The 22,538-nt window shown below is 44.8% G+C and overlaps 1 protein-coding gene across 1 annotated transcript in view; it reads right to left on the bottom strand.

Moving 5' to 3' along the window:
• Positions 1-33: 33 nt before the first annotated feature.
• Positions 34-22,538, bottom strand: part of LOC108702235 (G-protein coupled receptor 39) — a 44,963-nt gene continuing 22,458 nt past the window's right edge. Inside the window, exon 2 of the mRNA XM_041578507.1 lies at positions 34-577. Coding sequence (XP_041434441.1) covers positions 66-577 — 512 coding nt within the window. The 3' untranslated portion in view covers positions 34-65. The remainder of the gene's footprint in view (positions 578-22,538) is intronic.

Consider the following 22,538-nt stretch of genomic DNA (forward strand, 5'->3'; position numbering starts at 1 on the left):
AACTTCTGATTCTGCCCTTCTGTTGCATTATGGTTCCCTGTGTATTTTATTGTTATTATTTCAGCTCAGATTTCACTCTCACACAGACCATTTTGTGTCGATGTTTTACTGCCGCTCCTTTGCACCTTCATTTCCCTTTCGGCCTCACTGGCTTCCTGGCTACTTAGTGGTATGTTACAGGCACTGGCAGTTTGGAAAGTACTAAATGTCTTCTCTTTAGTCTTCCTTCCAGAGAGGCTCCTTCTTATAGACATGAGGATGAGGGGGCGCTTTGAGCTGGTGCTGTTTTTGGCCGAGATTTGATGGGCTCTTAAAAGCCTTTCCTTGTTGACATGTTCAATGGTGAGGTGGCAACGCAGGACTTGCATGAAGACGGCTCGGAATTGCTTGGAAGAGATGTTGTATAAAAGGGGGTTAACCACAGAGCTCAGGTAGAAGAAAGTATCTGCTACTGGGAGTAGTGTCATGTAGATGTGGAAGTACTTGACAGACCATTCGTATTTTGGAGTGCTGGCTGCCATGATGCGGAGGACTTGATTAGGCAACCAGCAGAGGGCGAGTGTTCCAACAATGAGCCCTGTAACAAAGGAGAGAGGGAAACACTTTGAGAGGCTGGAGGTCCATTCAGAACATGACAAAAGGTAAAGCAAGAAGGCGCTATAGGAAATAGAAATGACACATTATTATATGTTTGTATTGTTATATGGAGCAGCTCCTTTAACCTGGTGCACCAGTCCTGCCCAACTTCATGTAGTGGGCTGCTTGCTCTCTATAACCATATGTCAGGAAGAAATTATGCTGATAAAGCTACAGAGAAGTCAGAGTTGGTCTTGGGCAGGTGGGAGCAGTTAGGCTGGGGTCTCTTCTGCTGCACAGCAGGAGCAGTTTCAGTCAAAATGCAAAATCTCACCTTTTGGTGCCGAAATCTTTACCAGGAGCGGAGGTAATGATGAGCGGAGGTAATGATTGCGAGTGCAGGCAGCACAGAAGAAGAGGAGCAGCAGGGCAGCAGATTATAAACCTGCATTTCTCTGCAGGCCGAGATTTGTATCATGTGGCCCTAGTCTTACAATATCTTGGCCACATCCAACCCATAAACCATTAGTTGGACAGCCCTGTTCTCCACAAAGCTTTCAAGCTTGTCTCTTCCTTATTAGCAGCACCACATGCCCACTGCAACTCTTATTTCTGGTGGCAGAGACAGGGTAACGTTTTTTGTAAGTATGGCACTAGGGGAAAAAATGAACAAGTTGCTTATGTTAAAGCTACTGTTACACCTATTGCTGTGACTGAGATGCAAGGGAGCTCTGTAGATTAGATGGCATACCTTGCATCCTTCGCCATGAATCCTATTCATTTCTCTGTGATGTAACAGCAGAAAAACGGTTCCTATTAATGCACAGAAAATCAAGTGAACAGAATGGGGATAAAGCTCTGGTCACCTTGGAAGCAATGTACAAAGGCTGAGATTTAAAGGGGAAGGTACCATTAGCAAGAAGCTGGGCTGCAGACTGTGTAATAAAATCTGCCCTGGAGTAGAAATAGCTTTTCCGAATGATATGTTTATTGATCCAACTGCTCGGCTGCTTTCTCCCCTTTCCTGCAGGGAGGGATGCGTCGAGCTGATCTCCCAGATACACATGAAGTTAATTCTAAAGTGTAGCATTAGGGACAGATCCTATCTTTCTCCCTTTGTTTCCCCTTGGTTAACTCCCACTACCCATGGCTCAGCCTGGCAGTAATAATGCAGAATTGTCTGCTTCCCTTTGCTCTCATTTCTTTATTATGAACCCATGGGATCAAAATTGGTCGGCTGAATACAGATAGAGACTCAGTAATACAGCACTTACCATATACTGGCAGACACTGGCCACACTTGACTATTACCCACAGTATCATGGATTCCTGACACATAAACTGGACAATCCCATGATTTAAGGTCCCTGAACTCTGTCACCTGTCCCTGTCCCACCCCCACTTCTCGCATAAAAATAAATTGCCTCTTATATTTATATACCCACGTCCTCCCCCTCCAGTGATGCCCAGCTGGCACTGAGGAATGACATGCACATACTGACACAAGGGCAGAATTAGTGGCAGTCTGCACATGGTGCCAATACAGTAGCCTAGCCAGTTCTATCAATAGCCACAACAGATTATGCCAAGACTAGTGCAGCTATAAACACTGCATACCAGAGGTGATGCCATTCTAACACAGATCCTTGTAGAAACTATTCGTGAATGAATCTCCAGATCAGACGCTATTTGGCTTTCATATTGGTGCATCAATTGCAAGTTGTCATGGGCGCAGCTTAGTGTTTTCCCACAATTGTGCTGGAATTCTAGGAAAATGCAGCATTGGCTTAAAAACACGCACAATGCGAAATCCAGTTACTCTGTAAAATCAGAAAGTCAATCAGAGAGAAGGTCCCAAGCTGCTCTGTTAGAGGAACAAGCCACCATCAGACAACTCTCTCATAACTTCTTGCTAACGTTGCTTATGTACAGAATTATGAGCCTAAGGGGCTCAACACTGGGCAAATTTGCACCTGGGCACTGATCAATTAACTGGTCTACTGGAAGCTAACGAAAAAAAAAAAGTGAATTACGGGTTGCTAGGAACTAATGTACAGGTGCAAATGTGCCCAGTGTTGAGAGAGTGTGTGGAGAGCAATCATTGTTTTTGGGGACACAATTTATTGGGGGGTGTTACAGTGTGTTTCTGGGGGACATAATATACCGGGGGTCAGTGTGTTTCTGGGGAACACAGTTTATTGGAGATCTGTGTATATGAAGAGACAATTTATTATGGGTCAGTTGCAGTGTGTTTCTGGGGACACAATTTATTGGGGGTCCATTGCAATGTGTTTCTGTTGGACACAATTAATTAAGGGTCTGCTACATTGTGTTTCAATGGGACACAATTTATTGGGGGTCTGTTGCAGTGTGTTTCTGGGGACACAATTTATTGGGGGTCTGTTGCAATGTGTTTCTGGGGACACCATTTATTGGGGTCCATTGCAATGCATTTCTGGGGGACACAATTTATTGGGATGTCTGTTGCCGTGTGTTTCTGGGGAACACAATTTATTGGATATCTGTTACAGTGTATATCTGGGAGAGTCAATTTACAGCGTTAATGTGATAAGGCAATGAATTGGGGGTTTGTGACTCTACAAATCTGCAGCGGGGCAGTACTGGAGAGGGGGTTGTTTATCTGGCACTTCCAACCCACAGTCGCTAGTTAAAGAGACGTTGGTGTTTGGCTGTGATTAAGCAGGGAGACAAATGAGCAGTTGGTGTCCTTGGGAGCTCATCTAAGGTTGCCCCCCCCCCCCGGCCGCCTCTTCCCACTGAATTGTTTCTCTTAACGAGGAAGAAAACACTTTCCTTCTCATCCTTTCAACTTGGGAAGGAAAAATGTGTCAGAGGATTCACGGCTTTGTGTTCTGAGCTGCAGATACCGAACCGCAACATCAAGGCTCAGAGCACGAGATGTGAGATCAGACTTTAACATAATGTACCCGATACTTGAACTGAATTTATGTTTGTGCAGTGCGCATCGCTGGGAGTACAAAACCCTCCATTTACATGAGCAGATTGGAGCCAACACAGCAGAGCAACAGACTAAAAAGCTACGAGGCAAAAGTCCAATTAGTCTGAGTTAAACAGAGTAAGGTAGTACCGAGTAAGGTAGTAATGAGTAACAGTAATCACCTGATTGTAGCTCTCTCCCTGTACATCCCCATTATTTCTATATGTGAGTGGCCTCAACCTTCATTATCTTCTCCCATAGCCTCCTCTGGGCCTTTAGGGCAATGACTCAGGGGGTGACTGAGCTTCTTTATCACTTGATGATTATCATGAAAGTGCATGAGGGGCTTTTCGACAATTTATATTCAAATGAATTGAGGAGCAAGTTTAAGCATTTAACCCCCATTCAACAATAACAGCTTCCTATGTTTGCTCATAGCTTGTACAGAGCAATATCATAAATCTATGCCAGCGTAGGTAGTGCCTTTTACGAAGCAGGTGATTTACCCAAGTATCACAGTCCCAGGGTCCATGTAATTTGCTGGGGTCATTATGGAATATCTGATGATGCCAATTATTCCCAAGATTTAAAGGTTAAGCATCCATTTAAACACCCTAGGCAGTTTTCAGCTAAAGGATAGTAAGTATAGTATCTTGTATACCCTAGACAAGGAATGGCATTTAGCAGGGCAGAAGAACCGGTGCTCCTGTGATTTGGGGGACTTGGTACTGTATGATTCCAAAGTTGCCACTTGGGGGTTAGGAAATGAGTGGAAGGCTGAGAGCATCTGCCAGCACAGCCACTTCATGGAGAGAATTCCTACTGCTTCCCAGCTCTCTCTGTACCAACCTTTTCCCCTCCATACCATGGAACCTCCTTTCTTTACAATTCCCCATGCAGTGAGCAAAGTCAAAAAAGGCTATATGTTTGCACTTTTCCCACTGGGATATTGTGTAAATAGTTGCAGGCCTCTGTACTCCATTTCAGAGAGCATGGAAACATATGGCTCCTTTCCCTAATACAGTGCTGACTATATTTGTACTTTATTTGTGAGGGAGAGGCATGTAGGCATCCTCCCTTATCATCACCTACCTGCCCCTGCCTTGCACCCCATTTTGAGGTGCACGATAGGAGCAGGAGGAGGTGCAGGCAGCATCCATAGGAGCCAAGAACTAAACAGGCAGTAAAGACAGGGCTGAGCTGCATCCTGTGCTCCGTGCAGAGAGCAACAACCCCAGGGGTTGTAAATGACCTCTAAAGTCTCTTATGAGTGCAAAGGAGCTGCAGGTAGGTTTGGCTGACATAGAAGTGGGGTTGCACCATTACATGGAAGGAAAGAAAATGAATCCCACTAAATATTACAAAACGTTCTGCCCAATGCCAGTGTGAAGCAGACAGCCAAGAAGCTGAAAAGGGAATCCAACTTCTACAACAAGACAATGACCCTAAACAGAAGAGTATTTATCCGTTGCTGCCCTAATCACAAGACCTATGAGCACCCCTTCTGCCCAACACCGCAACAGGGATCCCCCTACCCCCCACCAGTTTTAATAAGTAAGTATCCAGCAGCAGGAGAAGTTGTGTATTTTTTTACCATATAGACATCATGTAGGCTGCTGCCATAGTCACAGGCCCTCAAGTGCTTATGTGCTAAATACATCCATGACCCTTAATGATCCTAAACCTACTCAAAATGCTACTGGAAGAAAAGCAAACTGAAGGTTTGGCCTCACAGGCCCCTGATGTAAACATTATTGGGAACATTAAATGGGTTGATGTTCAACATGCAAAGAACTGGCCCAAGGACATCTGGGAATTAGAAAGATTCTGCAGGAAGAGTGGGCACAAATCCCTACAACATGAAGTTAGAGGCTCCTAGCGGCATACAAAAGGCATGCTGTAATTAGCTGTGCCAATGGGGGTTACAAAATACTTAATTGGGATCCAAAGTTTTGCACATTAAAGATGATGAAATAAACTGTAACTGTGCATTAACATTTACACATTATTATCACGCATTTATAAAGCGCCAACATATTCTGTAGTGCTGAACAATAAATAGTAGTAATAGTAACTTGCAGAGTAACTTAAGTTGAAAAAAGACACTTGCCCTTCACGGTCAGTCTTTTTTGTCTAAGTGAAACCTGCTTAACTGCTAGCTGATTCATAGGAAGACAAAAAAAACCTTCTCCAGAAAGATTGCTTCCTGACTCCAAGATGGCAATAGGCTTGGTGAAAGCCTGAGACACGAGGTATGGAAGACTTTCTCATAAACAGTTCCATTTATTGTCATAACAGGTAAATGGCGGCATGGCACAATCCTTTCACCTCAACTTTCTCTAACATTGACTGCTGTCTCTTCCTCTATCACTGCCAGAATCACGACCGTTTTTCCTGTTCCTGTTCCTGTTTTCTTTATTCACTTTTCAGTACCAATAACTTTATAACTTCACAGCTCAATTTAGTACGCACTGCCATCTAGTGGCCAAACTAACTATACATGTTATCATATTTTGCCTTTTACATTGGTACTAAGAGCTATTTTAAATATCTACCCTTACTAAAAAAAATACCCAAAAGCCAGTACAACTGATGGAAAGAATCTTTAATGAAGTGATCAATGTGTGACTTTAATACACTCTAAATTATATATATATATTAATATATATATATTTTTTTGTAGGAGTTGGTCTTCTGGGGCAGACCGGACTCACTCTTGCTCAGACACCCACAAAGTGACAGGGTACAACTGACCCACAATCAGTTCAGGAAAACAAAAACAGAAAATAACAAAACCTAGGCCAACTTGGTGCTATCTGATACAGAAAACAACCCTCTGTTTAAAGGGTGAGGCCTAGTGCCCAACCCCTACAAACAAAATACAGATTTAGGAAAAACTCACAGAATTTCCAACAGGTTCTCCCACATATTTGCAGCTCCTACTTCCGCAGGCACAGATAGACAGACTCTCCAACTGAAACCCTATTTACCAGGGATCAGGCCTCTCCTGCACAACTGCATGCTAATTAAGCAGCTACCTGGCTGGTCAGTATATTGAATGTATCTAGAATGGAGGACCCTTCCTACTCTCCCTCCATTCACTCCAGGTACCCTTTATTTAGATTTCTAAAACTGACAAAGTGTAGCATTTACTAAATACAATAACGCACATTTCCCCATGGAGCTAGTGCATGCAATTTTTCATAATTGGTGAAATATACACACCATCTACTATCTGCACAGCACTTCTTCTAGAGATAACCACAGTCCTCTAGAGTGAAATTCTGCCACCCTCTATTCATTTCTAGTATTTATCAATAGGTGAAAGTGAAAGTTCATAGTTTGATAAATATGCCTTTCAAAATCCCATAGAAATTAATGGAGAGAGGCGGAATTTCACGCTAGAGGACTGTGGCCATCTCTAACTTCACTCTTTGATAAAATACCCCAATATCTCTACTACATTGGGTGCACAGTGCAGAGTACAGGGGGCACAGATGAAATGGGAACTAACACTGGCCATTAGGTACTCCCTTTGCAACCTCATTAGGGTTCCCTTTGCAACCTCAACTGACACCGTAAATGAAAGCAAAGGAGATGAGTATAATAAGCCCCTCGCTTCCCAGGAAAATAGCAGAGAAAGGAAAGAGAACGGGTGTAATGGGACCCACGTCTGGCTATTGTACGGCAGCTGTATATTTAAACAGGACTTTGTACAGAGACGCAAAAATCTTTAAACCCTTTAAGTCTTACACAACTCTCTTCCCCATAAGGAGTAACTGCTGTTGGTTAAAATCTTTCCTTTAAATTGAAACAGGGCCTTCAATAAGCCCAATGGGGTAATATGAAAATGGGAGGGAGTTATGCTGCAGAGCTTTTGGGCATTTCTCCATAGTCAGAATCCAACCAGAGGAATAAATTGCAGCCAGAGAGCAGAATGGGAGTGTCATGGCCGGCACCCAATACCAGAACAGGTGCCAAGTACCCTGGTCTCGGCTCGGCTTCACCAGTAGTGTGACCACCGTTGGGCTTCGGGAGGAGCCCTCAGCTTACTTGGGTGCCACCTGGACTTAACGAGGGGTACAAGGCAAGATGTTCTGGCTAGCAGAGGGGCACGGCAGGTAGCAGAGTCTTTTGGGCCGAATGTCACGGTACAAATGGGACAGGCAACAGAATCGTCAGACAGGCTGGGTCGAGGCAGGCAGATAACAAGAATCGTCAAACAGGCAAAAGGGTCAAAACCGGGTGATCAATCGAAGGGTTAAACAGTAGAGTAGTCGAAAGCAGGCAAGGTCAGGATCCATAATTCAGAATAGTCAAAATAGCCAGGCAGGGGTCAAAACAGGGATCAAACAGATTCAGAATACAGCAAAAGCTCAGAAAGCACCAGGAACGAAATCCTATCACGGGCAAAGTCCCACAGCCCAAATGGGCTTTAAATAGTGTTTGAATTGCGCGTCCTTGCGCGCTGATGTCACTACGTCAGCGTGCCTGCGCCTTTAAGAAAATCCAGAGCGCGCCGCGCGTGCCCTAGAACGCCGGCGCCTGCAGCCTACAGAGCCGCTGGTCGAGGCGAGCGTCCCCGCCGAGGGGGCGACAGGCGTCCCTGTCGTCCCCCCCCCTAGACCACCAGGTATGTTCGTTACATTACCCCCCCCTCTAGGGGGGGCCACTGGACCCCCAGGCTTACCGGGAAACCTAGCATGGTATTGTCTCCTGAGGCGATCAGCCTTGATGTCATCAACTGAGACCCAAGAGTTCTCCTCAGGACCGAAGCCCTTCCACCTGGTAAGATATTGTAACTTACCCCTCACGAGGCGGGAGTCGAGGAACTCCTGGATCTCATACTCAGGCTGACCTTCAACCAGCACTGGGGGAGGAACAGACAGATGACGAGAATTATTAGCAGGCTTCAAAAGAGAGACATGGAAGGAATTAGAAATTCTGAAATTAGGAGGTAACTGAAGACGGACAGAGGATGGATTAATTACTGCAATGATGGGGTATGGACCAATGAATCTAGGACCCAGTTTAGGAGAGGGAACCTTCAACTTGATATTCTTTGTCGACAACCATACTAAATCTCCCACCTTGTACTGGGGTGCTTCCCTACGGGATTTGTCAGCAGCCCTTTTCTGAGCTAGGGAAGCTGCGGATAAAGAATTATGAACTTGAGACCAAATTTCGGAAAATTTCAGGACAGAAGAATTGGCAGAGGGTACAGGGGAATTAGAGTCAGAAAAAGAAAACGCTTTGGGGTGCAAACCATAGACAACAAAGAAAGGGGACTCTCCAGAGGAAGAATGGGTAGCATTATTGTATGCAAATTCCGCCCAGGGTAGCAGTTCGGACCATGTGGACTGGTTATCGGACACATAGCATCTGAGATACTGCTCAAGGGACTGGTTCACCCTTTCGGTTTGACCGTTAGTTTGAGGGTGATAGGCAGAGGAAAAAGACAATTCAGTACCCACCAAGGAACAGAAAGCACGCCAAAATCTGGAAACAAACTGAACCCCCCTGTCAGAAACAATATTCTCAGGAAAACCATGAAACTTAAAAATATGGGTAATGAATAAGTCAGCCAGGGTTTTAGCAGAAGGGAGATGTGGAAGAGGAATAAAATGAGCCATTTTACTGAACTTATCGACCACCACCCAAATCACTGTCTTACCCTGAGAAGGAGGCAACTCCACAATAAAATCCATGGAAATGTGAGACCATGGTTTCTCTGGAACGGGTAAGGGGTTTAATAGACCCTGGGACAGATGATGAGATGACTTAGACCTCTGGCAGACTGGACAGGAAATGACAAATGTTTTAGTATCCTGTTTGAAGGAAGACCACCAGACATGACGGAATAAAAGAGAAATGGTTTTAGTAATACCTGGATGACCTGCCACTTTAGAATCATGAACCTCTCTTAACACTTGTTCCCTAAGCTCCTCAGGAACGAACCATCTACCAGATGGGGTTTCAGCAGGAGCAGATGACTGTAAAGGGGACAACAAGGAAGAGAGGTCAGACTCCAAGGTTGCAACAATTATTTCCCTGGGAATGATGGGAGTACACTCACTAGAGTCAGGGGAAATTGCTTCAAAACTCCTAGAGAGTGCATCCGCCTTGGTATTTTTAGTCCCAGGCCTGAAAGTCAAAGAAAAATTAAACCTTGTGAAAAATAGAGCCCACCTAGCCTGCCTTGGATTAAGGCGTTTAGCAGACTCTATATACAACAGATTTTTGTGGTCAGTATAGACCGTCACCAGATGTTTTGCACCCTCCAGGAGGTGCCGCCATTCCTCAAAGGCCCATTTGACTGCCAGCAACTCCCTGTTACCTATATCATAATTCACCGCCGCAGGTGAAAACTTCCTGGAGAAGAAAGCACAGGGATGTAACTTGTTGGTAGTCGGGTGCCTTTGAGAAAGGACTGCCCCAGCACCCACCTCAGAGGCGTCAACCTCCACAATAAAAGGAAGCGCAGTGTCGGGGTGACGAAGGATTGGGGCAGAGCTGAATTCCTTTTTGAGGAATTCAAAAGCTTGAACGGCCTCAGGAGGCCACATACTGGGGTCAGCGCCCTTTTTAGTTAGATTAGTGATGGGGGCCACAATGAGGGAAATTTTTTTGATAAATTGATGGTAACAATTAGCAAAACCAAGAAATCTTTGGGTTGCACGTAACGAAAGGGGTTGGGTCCAATCCAGGACTGCTCTCACCTTGCCTGGATCCATTTCTAGACCCTTGCTGGAAATGTTAAACCCCAAAAACTGAACAGAAGGAACCCCAAAAGTACATTTCTCTAGTTTCGCATAAAGATTATTTCCCCTTAGCCTCCGTAAGACTTCACGAACATGATTTTGATGTTCTTTCAGGTTAGAGGAAAAAATCCGAATATCGTCTAGGTAGACCACTACGAAGATCCCCAGCAGGTCCCGGAAGATGTCATTAACAAACTCCTGAAACACTGCGGGGGCGTTACAGAGGCTGAAAGGCATAACGAGATACTCGTAGTGGCCATCCCTGGTGTTAAATGCAGTCTTCCACTCATTACCCTCCCTAATACAGATCAGATTATAAGCCCCCCTAAGATCAAGCTTGGAAAAGATTTTAGCATCTTTGACCTGATCAAAGAGTTCAGAAATTAAAGGGAGAGGGTAGCGGTTTTTTATGGTGATCCTATTGAGCCCCCTATAATCAATACAGGGGCGAAGACCACCATCTTTTTTCCCAACAAAAAAGAAGCCCGCCCCCGCAGGGGAACTAGAAGGTCTGATGAAACCCCTTTCTAGATTTTCCTTTATATACTCTTTCATTGCCTGGGCTTCAGGCAATGAAAGAGGATAGGTTCTACCACGAGGAGGAGTAGATCCAGGAACCAGATCAATTGGGCAGTCATACTGCCGGTGTGGGGGTAAGGTTTCTGCTGCCTTTTTAGAGAAGACATCAGCGAATTCTGCATATGCAGCAGGTAACCCTTCAAGCGAGGTAGTTGCTACTACAGAGGGAACACATACTCCATTACACATAGTACCCCACTGAACCACCTCCCTGGAGACCCAGTCAATCAGAGGGTTATGCCTCTGGAGCCACGGTAACCCCAAAATAAGAGGAGAGGAAGCACCCTCTATGAGGTAAAAACCTATCTCCTCACAATGCAAATTATTAACACACAAGGAAAGAGTTACCGTCTCTTTAGAGATTACACCTGACCCTAAGGGTCTTCTGTCCACAGCCATTATTCTCATGGGCGCACTTAGAGGAACTACAGGGATACAGAATTTAGCTGCAAAAGCAGTATCCAGAAAATTACCCTCCGCCCCTGAGTCCACAAATGCGGACAGTTTAACAGAGCCCGTAGGCCAAGTTAGTTTAACTGGTAACAAAACCTTAGAGGCAGATTGGGGAGAGGAAACTCCTGCACCCAAATGGAGCTCCCCTTCTCCATTTAGGTTTCGGAGTTTCCCGGCCTCTTAGAACATTGGTTCAGAAAATGTCCCTTCTCTCCACAGTACACACAGAGACCCATGGAAGGCCTGCGTGCCTTTTCCTCAGGAGTTAGGTGGGATATGCCTAATTGCATAGGCTCCTCCTGAGGCAGAGGCACAAAGAGGTTAGGAGATTTTACATTGGTCACCACATTGGATCTTAAATTAATAACCCCAGAGAAGTTTGTACTCCTTTCACCCCTTCTTTCCCTTTGTCTTCTATCTACCTGGATGGCGAAGGACATGAGGTCGTCCAGAATAGAAGGTAGGGGAAAATTAACCAGACTATCCTTTACAGAATCGGATAACCCCAAACGGAATTGACTCCTAAGAGCCAAATCATTCCACCCAGTTTCCACTGCCCACCGGCGGAATTCGGTGCAATACACCTCCACATCCCTTTTCCCTTGGCGCAACTTACGAATCGCATTATCGGCAGACGATGCACGATCCGGGTCATCGTAGAGAATGGCCATGCTGTTAAAGAAAGTGTCTAGGGAATAACGAGCAGGGTCTGAGGAAGGCAGCCTGAGAGCCCAAATTTGGGGGTCACCCAAAAGCAGGGTCATTATGAACCTTACTTTCTCCTCGTCAGATGGGAAAGAATGAGGAAAGAAACTAAGGTACAGCTTACATGCCTCTTTGAAAACAAAAAATTTAGTGCGATCCCCACTGAACCTTTCGGGGGAACACAATTTTTGGTTCATGGGGTTTTGATGAGTTACCCCAATTGGCAGAGGAACTCACAGAAGGTGTTGGAACAGGAACAGATTGCTGCTGCGAAGCTTGCGTACCCTCCAGCTGTCGGGTTAGATTGTGAAAACCCTGTAGGAGGTAATTTTGCTTCTGTTCATGATCCTCCAAGCGCTGTAACAGTGTAGTAAGAAGCACTTCGGTGGTAGTTGGAGGAGCAGCAGCGGCAGCAGCTTCGTCGTGACTTTCGTCCTCCATGGCCCGTGATAATGTCACGGCCGGCACCCAATACCAGAACAGGTGCCAAGTACCCTGGTCTCGGCTCGGCTTCACCAGTAGTGTGACCACCGTTGGGCTTCGGGAGGAGCCCTCAGCTTACTTGGGTGCCACCTGGACTTAACGAGGGGTACAAGGCAAGATGTTCTGGCTAGCAGAGGGGCACGGCAGGTAGCAGAGTCTTTTGGGCCGAATGTCACGGTACAAATGGGACAGGCAACAGAATCGTCAGACAGGCTGGGTCGAGGCAGGCAGATAACAAGAATCGTCAAACAGGCAAAAGGGTCAAAACCGGGTGATCAATCGAAGGGTTAAACAGTAGAGTAGTCGAAAGCAGGCAAGGTCAGGATCCAGAATTCAGAATAGTCAAAATAGCCAGGCAGGGGTCAAAACAGGGATCAAACAGATTCAGAATACAGCAAAAGCTCAGAAAGCACCAGGAACGAAATCCTATCACGGGCAAAGTCCCACAGCCCAAATGGGCTTTAAATAGTGTTTGAATTGCGCGCCCTTGCGCGCTGATGTCACTACGTCAGCGCGCCTGCGCCTTTAAGAAAATCCAGAGCGTGACGCGCGCGCCCTAGAACGCCGGCACCTGCGGCCTACAGAGCCGCTCGTCGAGGCGGGCGTCCCCGCCGAGGGGGCGACAGGCGTCCCTGTCGTCCCCCCCCTAGACCACCAGGTATGTTCGTTACAGGGAGGCTTTCATGTGTGACATTGCCCTCCAAACCCACATAGATCTGCTGCAAGCAAACAAGAATAGAGGCATGGGGCACAGTCAACCCCTTCCCAATGACACATTCTGCCTGAGTGTGCAATACACTTACATACTGCCTGGGTGTGCCTGACACATACTGCCTGAGCGTGCTTGACACGTTTTGCCTGAGTTTGCCCTACACATAAATACTGTTTTAGTGTGCCTGACACTTACATACTGTCTGAGTGTACCTGACACCTACTGCCTGAGTGTGCCTGAGGCATACTGCCTGAGTGTGCCCTATACTTACATACTGTTTGAGTATGCCTGACACTTACATACTGTCTGAGTGTGTTCAACACAAACTGCCTAAATTTGACCAACACATACTGCCTGAGTCTGCCAGACACCTACATCCTGCCTGAGTGTGCCAACACTTACATATTTCCTGAGTGTGCCCTACAGTTACATACTGCTTGAATGTACCCGACACTCACATACTGCCTGAGTGTGCCTTGCACGTATATACTGCCTGAGTTTGCCCGACACTTACATATTTCCTGAGTGTGCCCTACACTTACATACTGCTTGAATCCATATGAGTGGGTTTCCTGTATACTTCCGTCTTCAAGTTACCCCCGTCTTGGATGCATATCAAACAGTTCAAAAAGGCAAGTTTGTTCTCGTGGACATCTTCCCTTGTGAACTTGATGTTATTGTCCACTGAGTTAATATGTTCCACTAAGACCCATTGTCAGCAGCATAAATTCAGTGACATACAGGGCATTGCAAATTCTCGGCTAACATCTTAGCCCTGTTGGTAGGCAATACAGTGCATCATATCCAGAATGCCAAAAAGTTTGTAACCAAGATTCACGGTGTTACACTAGAGGCAGAAGAAACAATGGTATCATATAATGTCACTTCAATGTCACATGTATACCTACGACAGAGGCAATTGAGACTATAAGAAATCGACTGCAACAAGATAACACCCTCAGCAGCAGAACGAAGCTCAGTCCCAACCAAGTATGTTTGTTGCTAGATTTGTGCCTTAATACCACATACTTCATGTACAAGAACCTTTTTATAGACAGAAACATGGCTGTGCAATGGGTTCTCCAGTCTCTCCTATTGTAGCAAACCTGTACATGGAGGAAGTGAAAAGGAAGGCCTTACTTACTTTCCAGGGAACTACATTGAGTCACTGGTTCAGGTATGTGGATGACACTTGGGTTAAAATCAGATCCAATGAAGTGGCGGCCTTTACAGAACATATTAACTCAGTGGACAATAACATCAAGTTCACAAGGGAAAATGTCCACAAGAGCAAACTTGCCTTTTTGGACTGTTTGATATGCATCCAAGAGGGGGGTAACTTGAAGACGGAAGTATACAGGAAACCCACTCATACGGATCAATATCTGCTGTTTGATTCCCACCATCCACTGGAACACAAACTGGGTGTCATTAGAACTCTGCACCACAGGGCGGAATGTGTGGCAACTGATACAGAGTCCAAAGACAAAGAGCAAAAACATCTTAGAGGAGCTTTGAAAGCGTGTGGCTACCCAGACTGGGCCTTTGTCAAAACAGCAGCAACCAAGCCCAATAGGAACACCAATAGAAATAACCGCCCGGAGACACATAGTAGGCGAAACATAGTTATCCCATATGTAGCTGGAGTGTCAGAGAAACTCAGGAGGATTTTTAACAAACACCACGTCCCTGTGTTTTTCAAACCTAGCGAAGAAAAAGTAATCAGCACACGGATTCTCAATATTCTTTAGGGATGGTGCACGTTCTGCAATGGCCACTTCCCATTGGCAAACAATTCAGTGTAAAGATTGAACAGCACCATCAATTCTTGAGTCGTTTAAAAAGCCTTTATTTGTGCTTTTGTGGGCATCACCGCAATGTTTCAGGCCTTTCATAGCTTGATAAAAGGCCGCATGGCCTGAAACGTTGCGGTGATGCCCACAAAAGCACAAATAAAGGCTTTTTAAACGACTCAAGAATTGATGGTGCTGTTCAATCTTTACACTTTTTCAAACCTAGCAACACACTGAGACAAAAACTGGTACACCCAAAGGATCCAACACCAAAAGAAAAACAAAGCAATGTGGTATGCGGAGTCCAGTGTAGCGAGGAGTGCACAGATCTATACATTGGGGAGACAAAACAACTGCTCTCCAAGCAAATGGCTCAGCATAGGAGGGCGAACGCTACAGGGCAAAACTCAGCTGTATTTCTACACCTAAAAGACAAGGGACACTCCTTTGAAGATAGCAAGGTCCAAATCTCGGTTAAAGAAGACCGCTGGTTTGAACTGGTGGAGAAACCATCCCTGAACAGAGCCTTTGACACCACCTGTCTGCTATATACAATGCTGTTCTAACATTTGTACCCCGGCGGTTTCAGAACACTTCACACATCCATTCATGCAACTCTCACAAGTAACACCTGTTTCTAGGAGTTGCATAACACATTGGATAATTCTATCACAGTAACTACACAGAATCAACACCTCTGTGAATTTCAGATGTCACCTCTTTGAAGAGTTACAATGTCCCATTGTGATTGGATTAGTGGAAGAGTTTATATGCCGAGAACTTCCCACCAGTCAGTTGAACTGAAGAAGCTGCTGGGATGAGTAGTGAAACGTCTTCATTGATTACTCAGCAAATCCAGTTGTTTTTAGATTTACCTATACTAGATATACCATGACCTGGATGAATGAAAATCTTCATAGTCATACTGCTTGAATGTACCCGACACTTACATACTGCCTGAGTGTGCCTTGCACATACATACTGCCTGAGTTTGTCCAACACTTACATACTGCCTAAGTTTGGCAGACACTTACATATTTCCTGAGTTTGCCCAACACTTACATACTGCCTGAGTGTGCCAAATCCAGTCTGTAATAAGTAGGATCATAAATGAATCATCTGTATTGCAAATCACAGGGGGGCTCACTAGACTCACTCAAACATAGGAAGGCTGCAGTTTAAAGAGGCCAATGTGCAATTGTATGGCAGGGGATAAGGATATTGATGAGTAGGGCTCAATAGAGTCCCCAGACACGTTTCCACTGGGGCCCACTGATTTTAAGATCAATTATTTTCCTTCCAATTGTTATCCTGAGTATCCACTGGGGCATTTTGTCTTGACCCAAATGTCCCCAGAATACCCATTTGGAAGCAGTGAGTAGGAATCAGTACAATCAGCTCAGGAACCTTCTCCACATCTTGTTTCTGAAATGAATGACATAGTGTGTGTGTGTGGGGGGGGGGGTACCAATGATTGTGCCCTTTTCTCTCCTGCCAGTTGTACCAGTTCTTGTATTAAAGAGAAACTCTCACATCTTGTGCGCCCGCAGCATTAAAGATTCCATTCCCACATGAACACAAGCTGTACCAGCTATTAATGACTCCTCTAAATTGTACTTGTTAATGGAATTGCACTATTACAATTTTCTTGTAAATGGAGCTTTTACAGCAGCGACACCTTCTATCTGCTAATATAGCAATATTCTGCAGCTACATATGTAGCTATTCCGATAATGGATTGGGAGTCTGTCCTTGCAGTTCTACAAAGTAAAACTCCAACATTTCTGTTTCTTTTCTACCCAGACTCAGCTCTGATCATTACACATTGGAAAGGGCCCTACAAGCTCTTGTACTGGGCCATTCCAGTCCACTCTGATTATTATAGTTTGGAGGATACTACTCGGCATAGGGCCCAGCAAACTAAATATTGCCCCCTGCGCAGTTCTGCTTACTATACATTGAAAGGTAAAAGTTTCCCTGTTGGATATACCTACCCCACCCACCCCCCTGTACCCTGATATTACAATGCCTTAACCCAGTAATGGAAATAAGGAGGGGTGGCCCCAGGTGCAGCCGGCCCCCCTGCATCCCCCTGTGCATCGACGCCAGCATCCGGAGGGCCCCAAGGGGATGCGGTTGTGTAGAATATAATGGTGTAGAATATAATGGTGAATAAAATATTCATTGCATATGGGAGTGTGTTGTTTGTATCACTATGTGTGTATGCATGATTCACAGTGTTTGTGTACATGTGAGAGAGTGTAACTGTGCGTGCTTATGTGAGTGTGTGTATGTGTGTTGGAAACAAGCTAAGTTCTATGAGTACACGGTATCTGTAGAAAACCCAGGAGCAGAGGAGTCGGATCATCAAAGAGTTGAAATAAAACAAGAAAAAGCAGAAATTCTTTATAGTTCTGAAGGAAAGAAAATCATCTTAAAGCACAAAACGCTGAGCAAGAGAAACATCGGAGTATTCCCAGGGAATCAATAGATATACTGACAGATAACTCTGTTAGATACACAATAAAGAGAAGAAATTCAGTGCAACATTATAGCAACTTCTTGTGTGGGCAGAAACCCCTTGTTTACTATCATATTACTGACCCCCAAAATCACCCTATTCCCTTGTGTACTAGGATATCATTCAAATCCATCCCTTTCTCTTACCCATCCTGATATTACCAAATCCCTAAATTCAAGCATACCCTGAGACAACTATCTCCAAAACACCGATCTATTGGTGTTGTCGGCATGTCTCTGGTTAATCCAGTGTATAAACATGTGAATATAAACTTGAGAACCACTAGGATTTTTGGGCATATGGCTATATATTTGTGTGTGGGGAGGTGTGTAGCATTTACTATGATAAAGATATATATGTTTACTGGGTCCCACAGCAAATTATTTTTCAGGCCGCAAAATGTCTTTAGGTTGACTTGTTTTACCAATATTTATTGAACTTGTATATGAATTAGGGCCTGATTTTCTTTCCTTCAGAACTATAAAGAATTTCTGCTTTTTCTTGTTTTACTTCAACTCTTTGATGATCCGACTCCTTTGATCTTGGGATTTCTACAGATACCGTGTACACGTAGAACTTAGCTTATTTCCAACACACGCACTCACATAAGCACACACAGTTATACTCTCTCACATGCACACAAACACTGTGAATCATGCATACACACATACTGTAGTGATACAAACAACACACTCCCATATGCAATGAATTCCTTTTTTGATTATGTTGCATATGCACAAGACCATGACCAACAACATGACGCCATATTTTATTCACCATTATATTCTACACCTGTACCTCCTGGGGCCCCTGTACATGTAATACAATGCATTGGGTTTCTGTTATACATCTCAGAGCTTACATGGCAGAGTTTTCATTATATCTTACAGTTCCCTTGCACAGATCTACATTATGATTTATTGCACATTTTCAGTATACTGCTTGTTTTAACTATTCTACCTTAGTATCAAGCCATTTCTGCCAGCTTTCCCAGTTTTCCTGAAGAGACCCTTTCTGGTTAGTATTATTCCTCCCCCGTTACACACTGCTGTGACCGCTTGGTGCCAGTCTGCTACTGTGGGGGGCAAATTCCTTTTCCAGTTGAGTGTTATCAACCGTCTGGCTTGGAATAGGGATTTTGCTACTAATGGTCTACATTCAGGGGTGCTTCGCCAATGAGGCGAGTTGAGGCTGTTGCCTCAGACGGCAGCGCCCCACTAGGTACCAGGGGCAGCAAAAATGCTGCTCCTGGTACTTTAAGAGCGAATTTCTGGGGGAGGGGGGCCAGGATCTCCCCTGTCTACATTGTGTTATTACCACTTCTTTGATGCCTATATTAAGCAAACACGTTGCTGACTGGATACTAATTTAGACAAGTGCTGCTGGATTTTGGTCCAGTATTGTTGCAGAGTGGGACATTATGTGGACATTGCATGGCCTAGAGTAGCTGGTTGGGATCCACATCTCAGCCAGGCCAGTGACATATTGGGTTACATCTAACTTAAGTCCACTCAGTACATAAATCAGGCGGCACTCAGGATAATAGGATAAGAAATATTTATTGCAACAGGCGGAGAGTCTACATTGTGTTTCGGGAAAGACTCCCTTAATCATGGGCTCCAACTTAACTTGTCCCTCTGGTATAGTGTGCCCTCCCAGGAAATGTTTTTCATGCTTGTGTGGCTCCTCAACACTTTCAACATGGCTCATGGGTACAAGTAATTGAGTGTCAGTGTATTGCTAGAGAGTCTGGTCTTAATTCAATGTACAGCATCCATTTACTACGACAGTCATGTCTGTATGTAATGCTTTGCACAGAGTTGATTACTATAACTGCCATGTATTGGGGTTAAACCAATTCCCAAGGGAAGGTACAAGAGTCTTACTTAAATGTCTGGTGTCAATCCTATGCTCATTTTCTACAGGCCTGATACTGGAATGGTTGGCTTCAATGCAATGTTCAGATTGAGTACTGACATCTGGGTAGTCCTAACACGTCTCTGGCTTATGAAATACACATTTCTTACAGTGGCATTAGAGGCATGTCTGGGATTAATGCAGTGTACAAAAATTTAAATTCTATAATGTATTGTTGGCAAGTATATGTTTAATGCAATACACAAAATCCTTTTCCATCAGAATAGTGCTGGCTTGTTTGAGGTTAATCCAGTGTGCAGAGTCTATTCCTTCCAGTGCGTTTAATGACATGTCGGAGACTAATGTAATGTTACAAGTCCATTTGCTACAGTGGTGGTTTTTCCATGTCTGTAGTGAGTGGCTGCCCTTATCTTAACTACCCCTCCCCCATCTCTTTGCTTGTCCACCACCTGCTTGCGGTATATGGAAAGGTGGAAAAAGGGGTAATTATATGACAAACCCCATGGCTAGAATTTACTGTATGGTAGTTACATCAGGGTCTGGAGTTACTACAGTGCAAAAATTCCTACAATAGTGTTACTGGCATGTCTGAGATTATTTAGTTCTCAAAATCTGCTTCTTAAAGTATATTGCTGGTATGTCCGATACAGATCGTTATCTCCAAGGTTTGGGGGCTCAGTGTAGAAGGGCCATTTGGGTTCCTGACTAATGTACACTGGCCCCTCTGCACCCTGAGCTGTCTACCCTTCCGGGCCCCCATGTTGCTAGTTTCCATACAGCGGGCAGATAGGTGGGTGCAGTGTTGGAATCATACAGCAGACCCCTTGACTGTCCAGGCCACCTATATCCCTAGCCTCTCCCCTGCAGCAGCAATGTTTGCTGTATGGTACTTAAGCTACTGGTTAAGACAAGAGGTTAATGAAACAAGGGGGGGGGACCACAGAGGGCCCAAAAGGGTAAATATTTTAGTATTTACTCTAACACAATGGTTTCCCCTAAGTTTGGGGCTCTATGGAGAGTTTACTATAAGTACTTCTGGTTACTCAATTGCCTCCCAGTGCTTCCTGGTATATATCTATGAGATTGTGCAGCTACGAAGGGGTTAAAGAGATGATTGTATTGTATAAATAAGACACAAGCAGAAGTGTTAATTTAGCAGCTGTAATAATGGCCAATGTGTGTTCCCAGCGAGTGCACCGTTATTAATGGGCCTGGTTATAATGAGGAGCTCACCCGCTATCCCTGGCTCCAAACTCATCACACTGCAAAGAGCGCTCTGCAATTTATTTCCACTGGCGAGGAGAATAACGCCACACATAATACTCCTTTCCATAAATAATTCATCTGCTGGGACCTTCCAGAGAGTTGCACCAGGCTGGGCCCAGTCCATAAATACCCCTTGTCTTTCTCAGAACTTTCTCTTTGTGAGCGGAGGCGCTGACAGATCTGATCCGTCTCTGTCCTTTCTGCAGGAGGAGCAAATGCCACCCCATTAGTGTTATTAACAGATCCATTCGCTCAGGCTCATCTCCAGCTGCCGTCCCAGGTTCCCAATAAGTGACTCTTGCAGTGAATCAGAGAGCACTAATGAGTGTCTTAATGAGCTTCCTGCAGAGCAAATTGTCACTTGGAAATGAGCATTAACAGAAAATACTTCACCCCAACAAAAAAGGGAGCTTCCGAGCTGCTTGTTTGTAACATCAGTGTCTAGTGTCTGCCGAATAAAGAATAGAGAGCTCAGCTCTATATAGTTCTGCTGGATAGAGAATTGGGGGATTGGTCCATATAATTCTGCTGGATAGAGAATGGGGAGATTGATCCACATACTTCTACTGGGTAAAGAATTGGGAGATTGGTCCATATAGTTCTACTGGGAAGAGAATTTGGAGATTGGTTCATAAAGTTATATTATGTAGAGAATTGGGAGATTTGTATATATAGTTCAACTGGGTAGAGAATTGGGAGATTGGTCCATATAGTTCTACTGGGTAAAGAATTTGGAGATTGGTCCATATAGTTCTGCTGGATATAAAATGGGGTGACCAGGTCCATAATGCAATATTCTTGTGATAGACTGAGATGGTGGGATCAAGTCCATAGTTGTTTGATGGATAATGTATAGTGACAGTTATGTCTAATGCCGGATCAGGTCCATAAAGAATAGCAGGGATGAAGAATTATTTAGGAAAGACTTCAGCATAATTGGAGGTTTTAGTCACTTGGTATTTTCCTGATATTTTGTTTGTTACTTTTTTATTTTGTAGGTCTAGGACTGGACTGGTTTTTATTAGTGACCAGTGTGTAAGGGGGTAAAATAAATAATTTATTTTATATATGTAGCTAGTTAAGGTGAGGTGCAGGTTTAACCGGCATATGGGCAGAGGTGTAACTAGAGGGGGCGGGCCCTGGTGCGGGACGTGCAGCCGGGCCCCACCCCCCTCCGTACGGCCGCAGAACAGAGTGGTGCGCAAGGTGCCGGGGGGTCCTGAGGGGGTGCGGGCCCTGGCCCAATCGCACCCCCTGCTCCCCCGGTAGTTACGCCACTGCATATGGGGCTAAGTCCAGCATAAGGCAAAACCTTGATGAGACACTTCCTCTTTTGCCCTAGGTAGATCTAGAGGTAGCACCCAGACCTAAGTGGCCAGACCTACGGAAATGTTAGTACCATCAGGGCTAGCTAGAGGTTAGCAGTGGGAAGTGAGTTCACTCTATGGGGTATATTTATCAAAGAGTGAAGTTAGAGATCGCCACAGTCCTCTAGAGGTGAATTCCGCCACTCTCCATTCATTTCTAGGAGATTTTTAAAAGAGTATTTATCAACGGGTGAAAGTTCATGCTTTGAAAAATACCCCTTTCAAAATCCCATAGAAATGAACGGAGAGAGAGGTGGAATTTCACTCTAGCAGAGTGGTGATCTCTAACTTCACTCTTTGACAAATATGCCCCTATGAGTGAAAGGTAGAGAGGGCTAGTTAGAACGGATAGCCTGTTGTCACGACGAGGAGTGACTTGATAGAGTTCCTGAGGCACTTGTGCACTAGTGTTGAGCATTTAGGTCTAGGTAGAAGGGACATACGGTTGAAGCTTGGGCTGCGGGCATTATACGTTCAGTCATGGC

Source organism: Xenopus laevis, chromosome 9_10S (genome assembly GCF_017654675.1).
Source record: "Xenopus laevis strain J_2021 chromosome 9_10S, Xenopus_laevis_v10.1, whole genome shotgun sequence".
NCBI classification, from domain to species: domain Eukaryota; kingdom Metazoa; phylum Chordata; class Amphibia; order Anura; family Pipidae; genus Xenopus; species Xenopus laevis.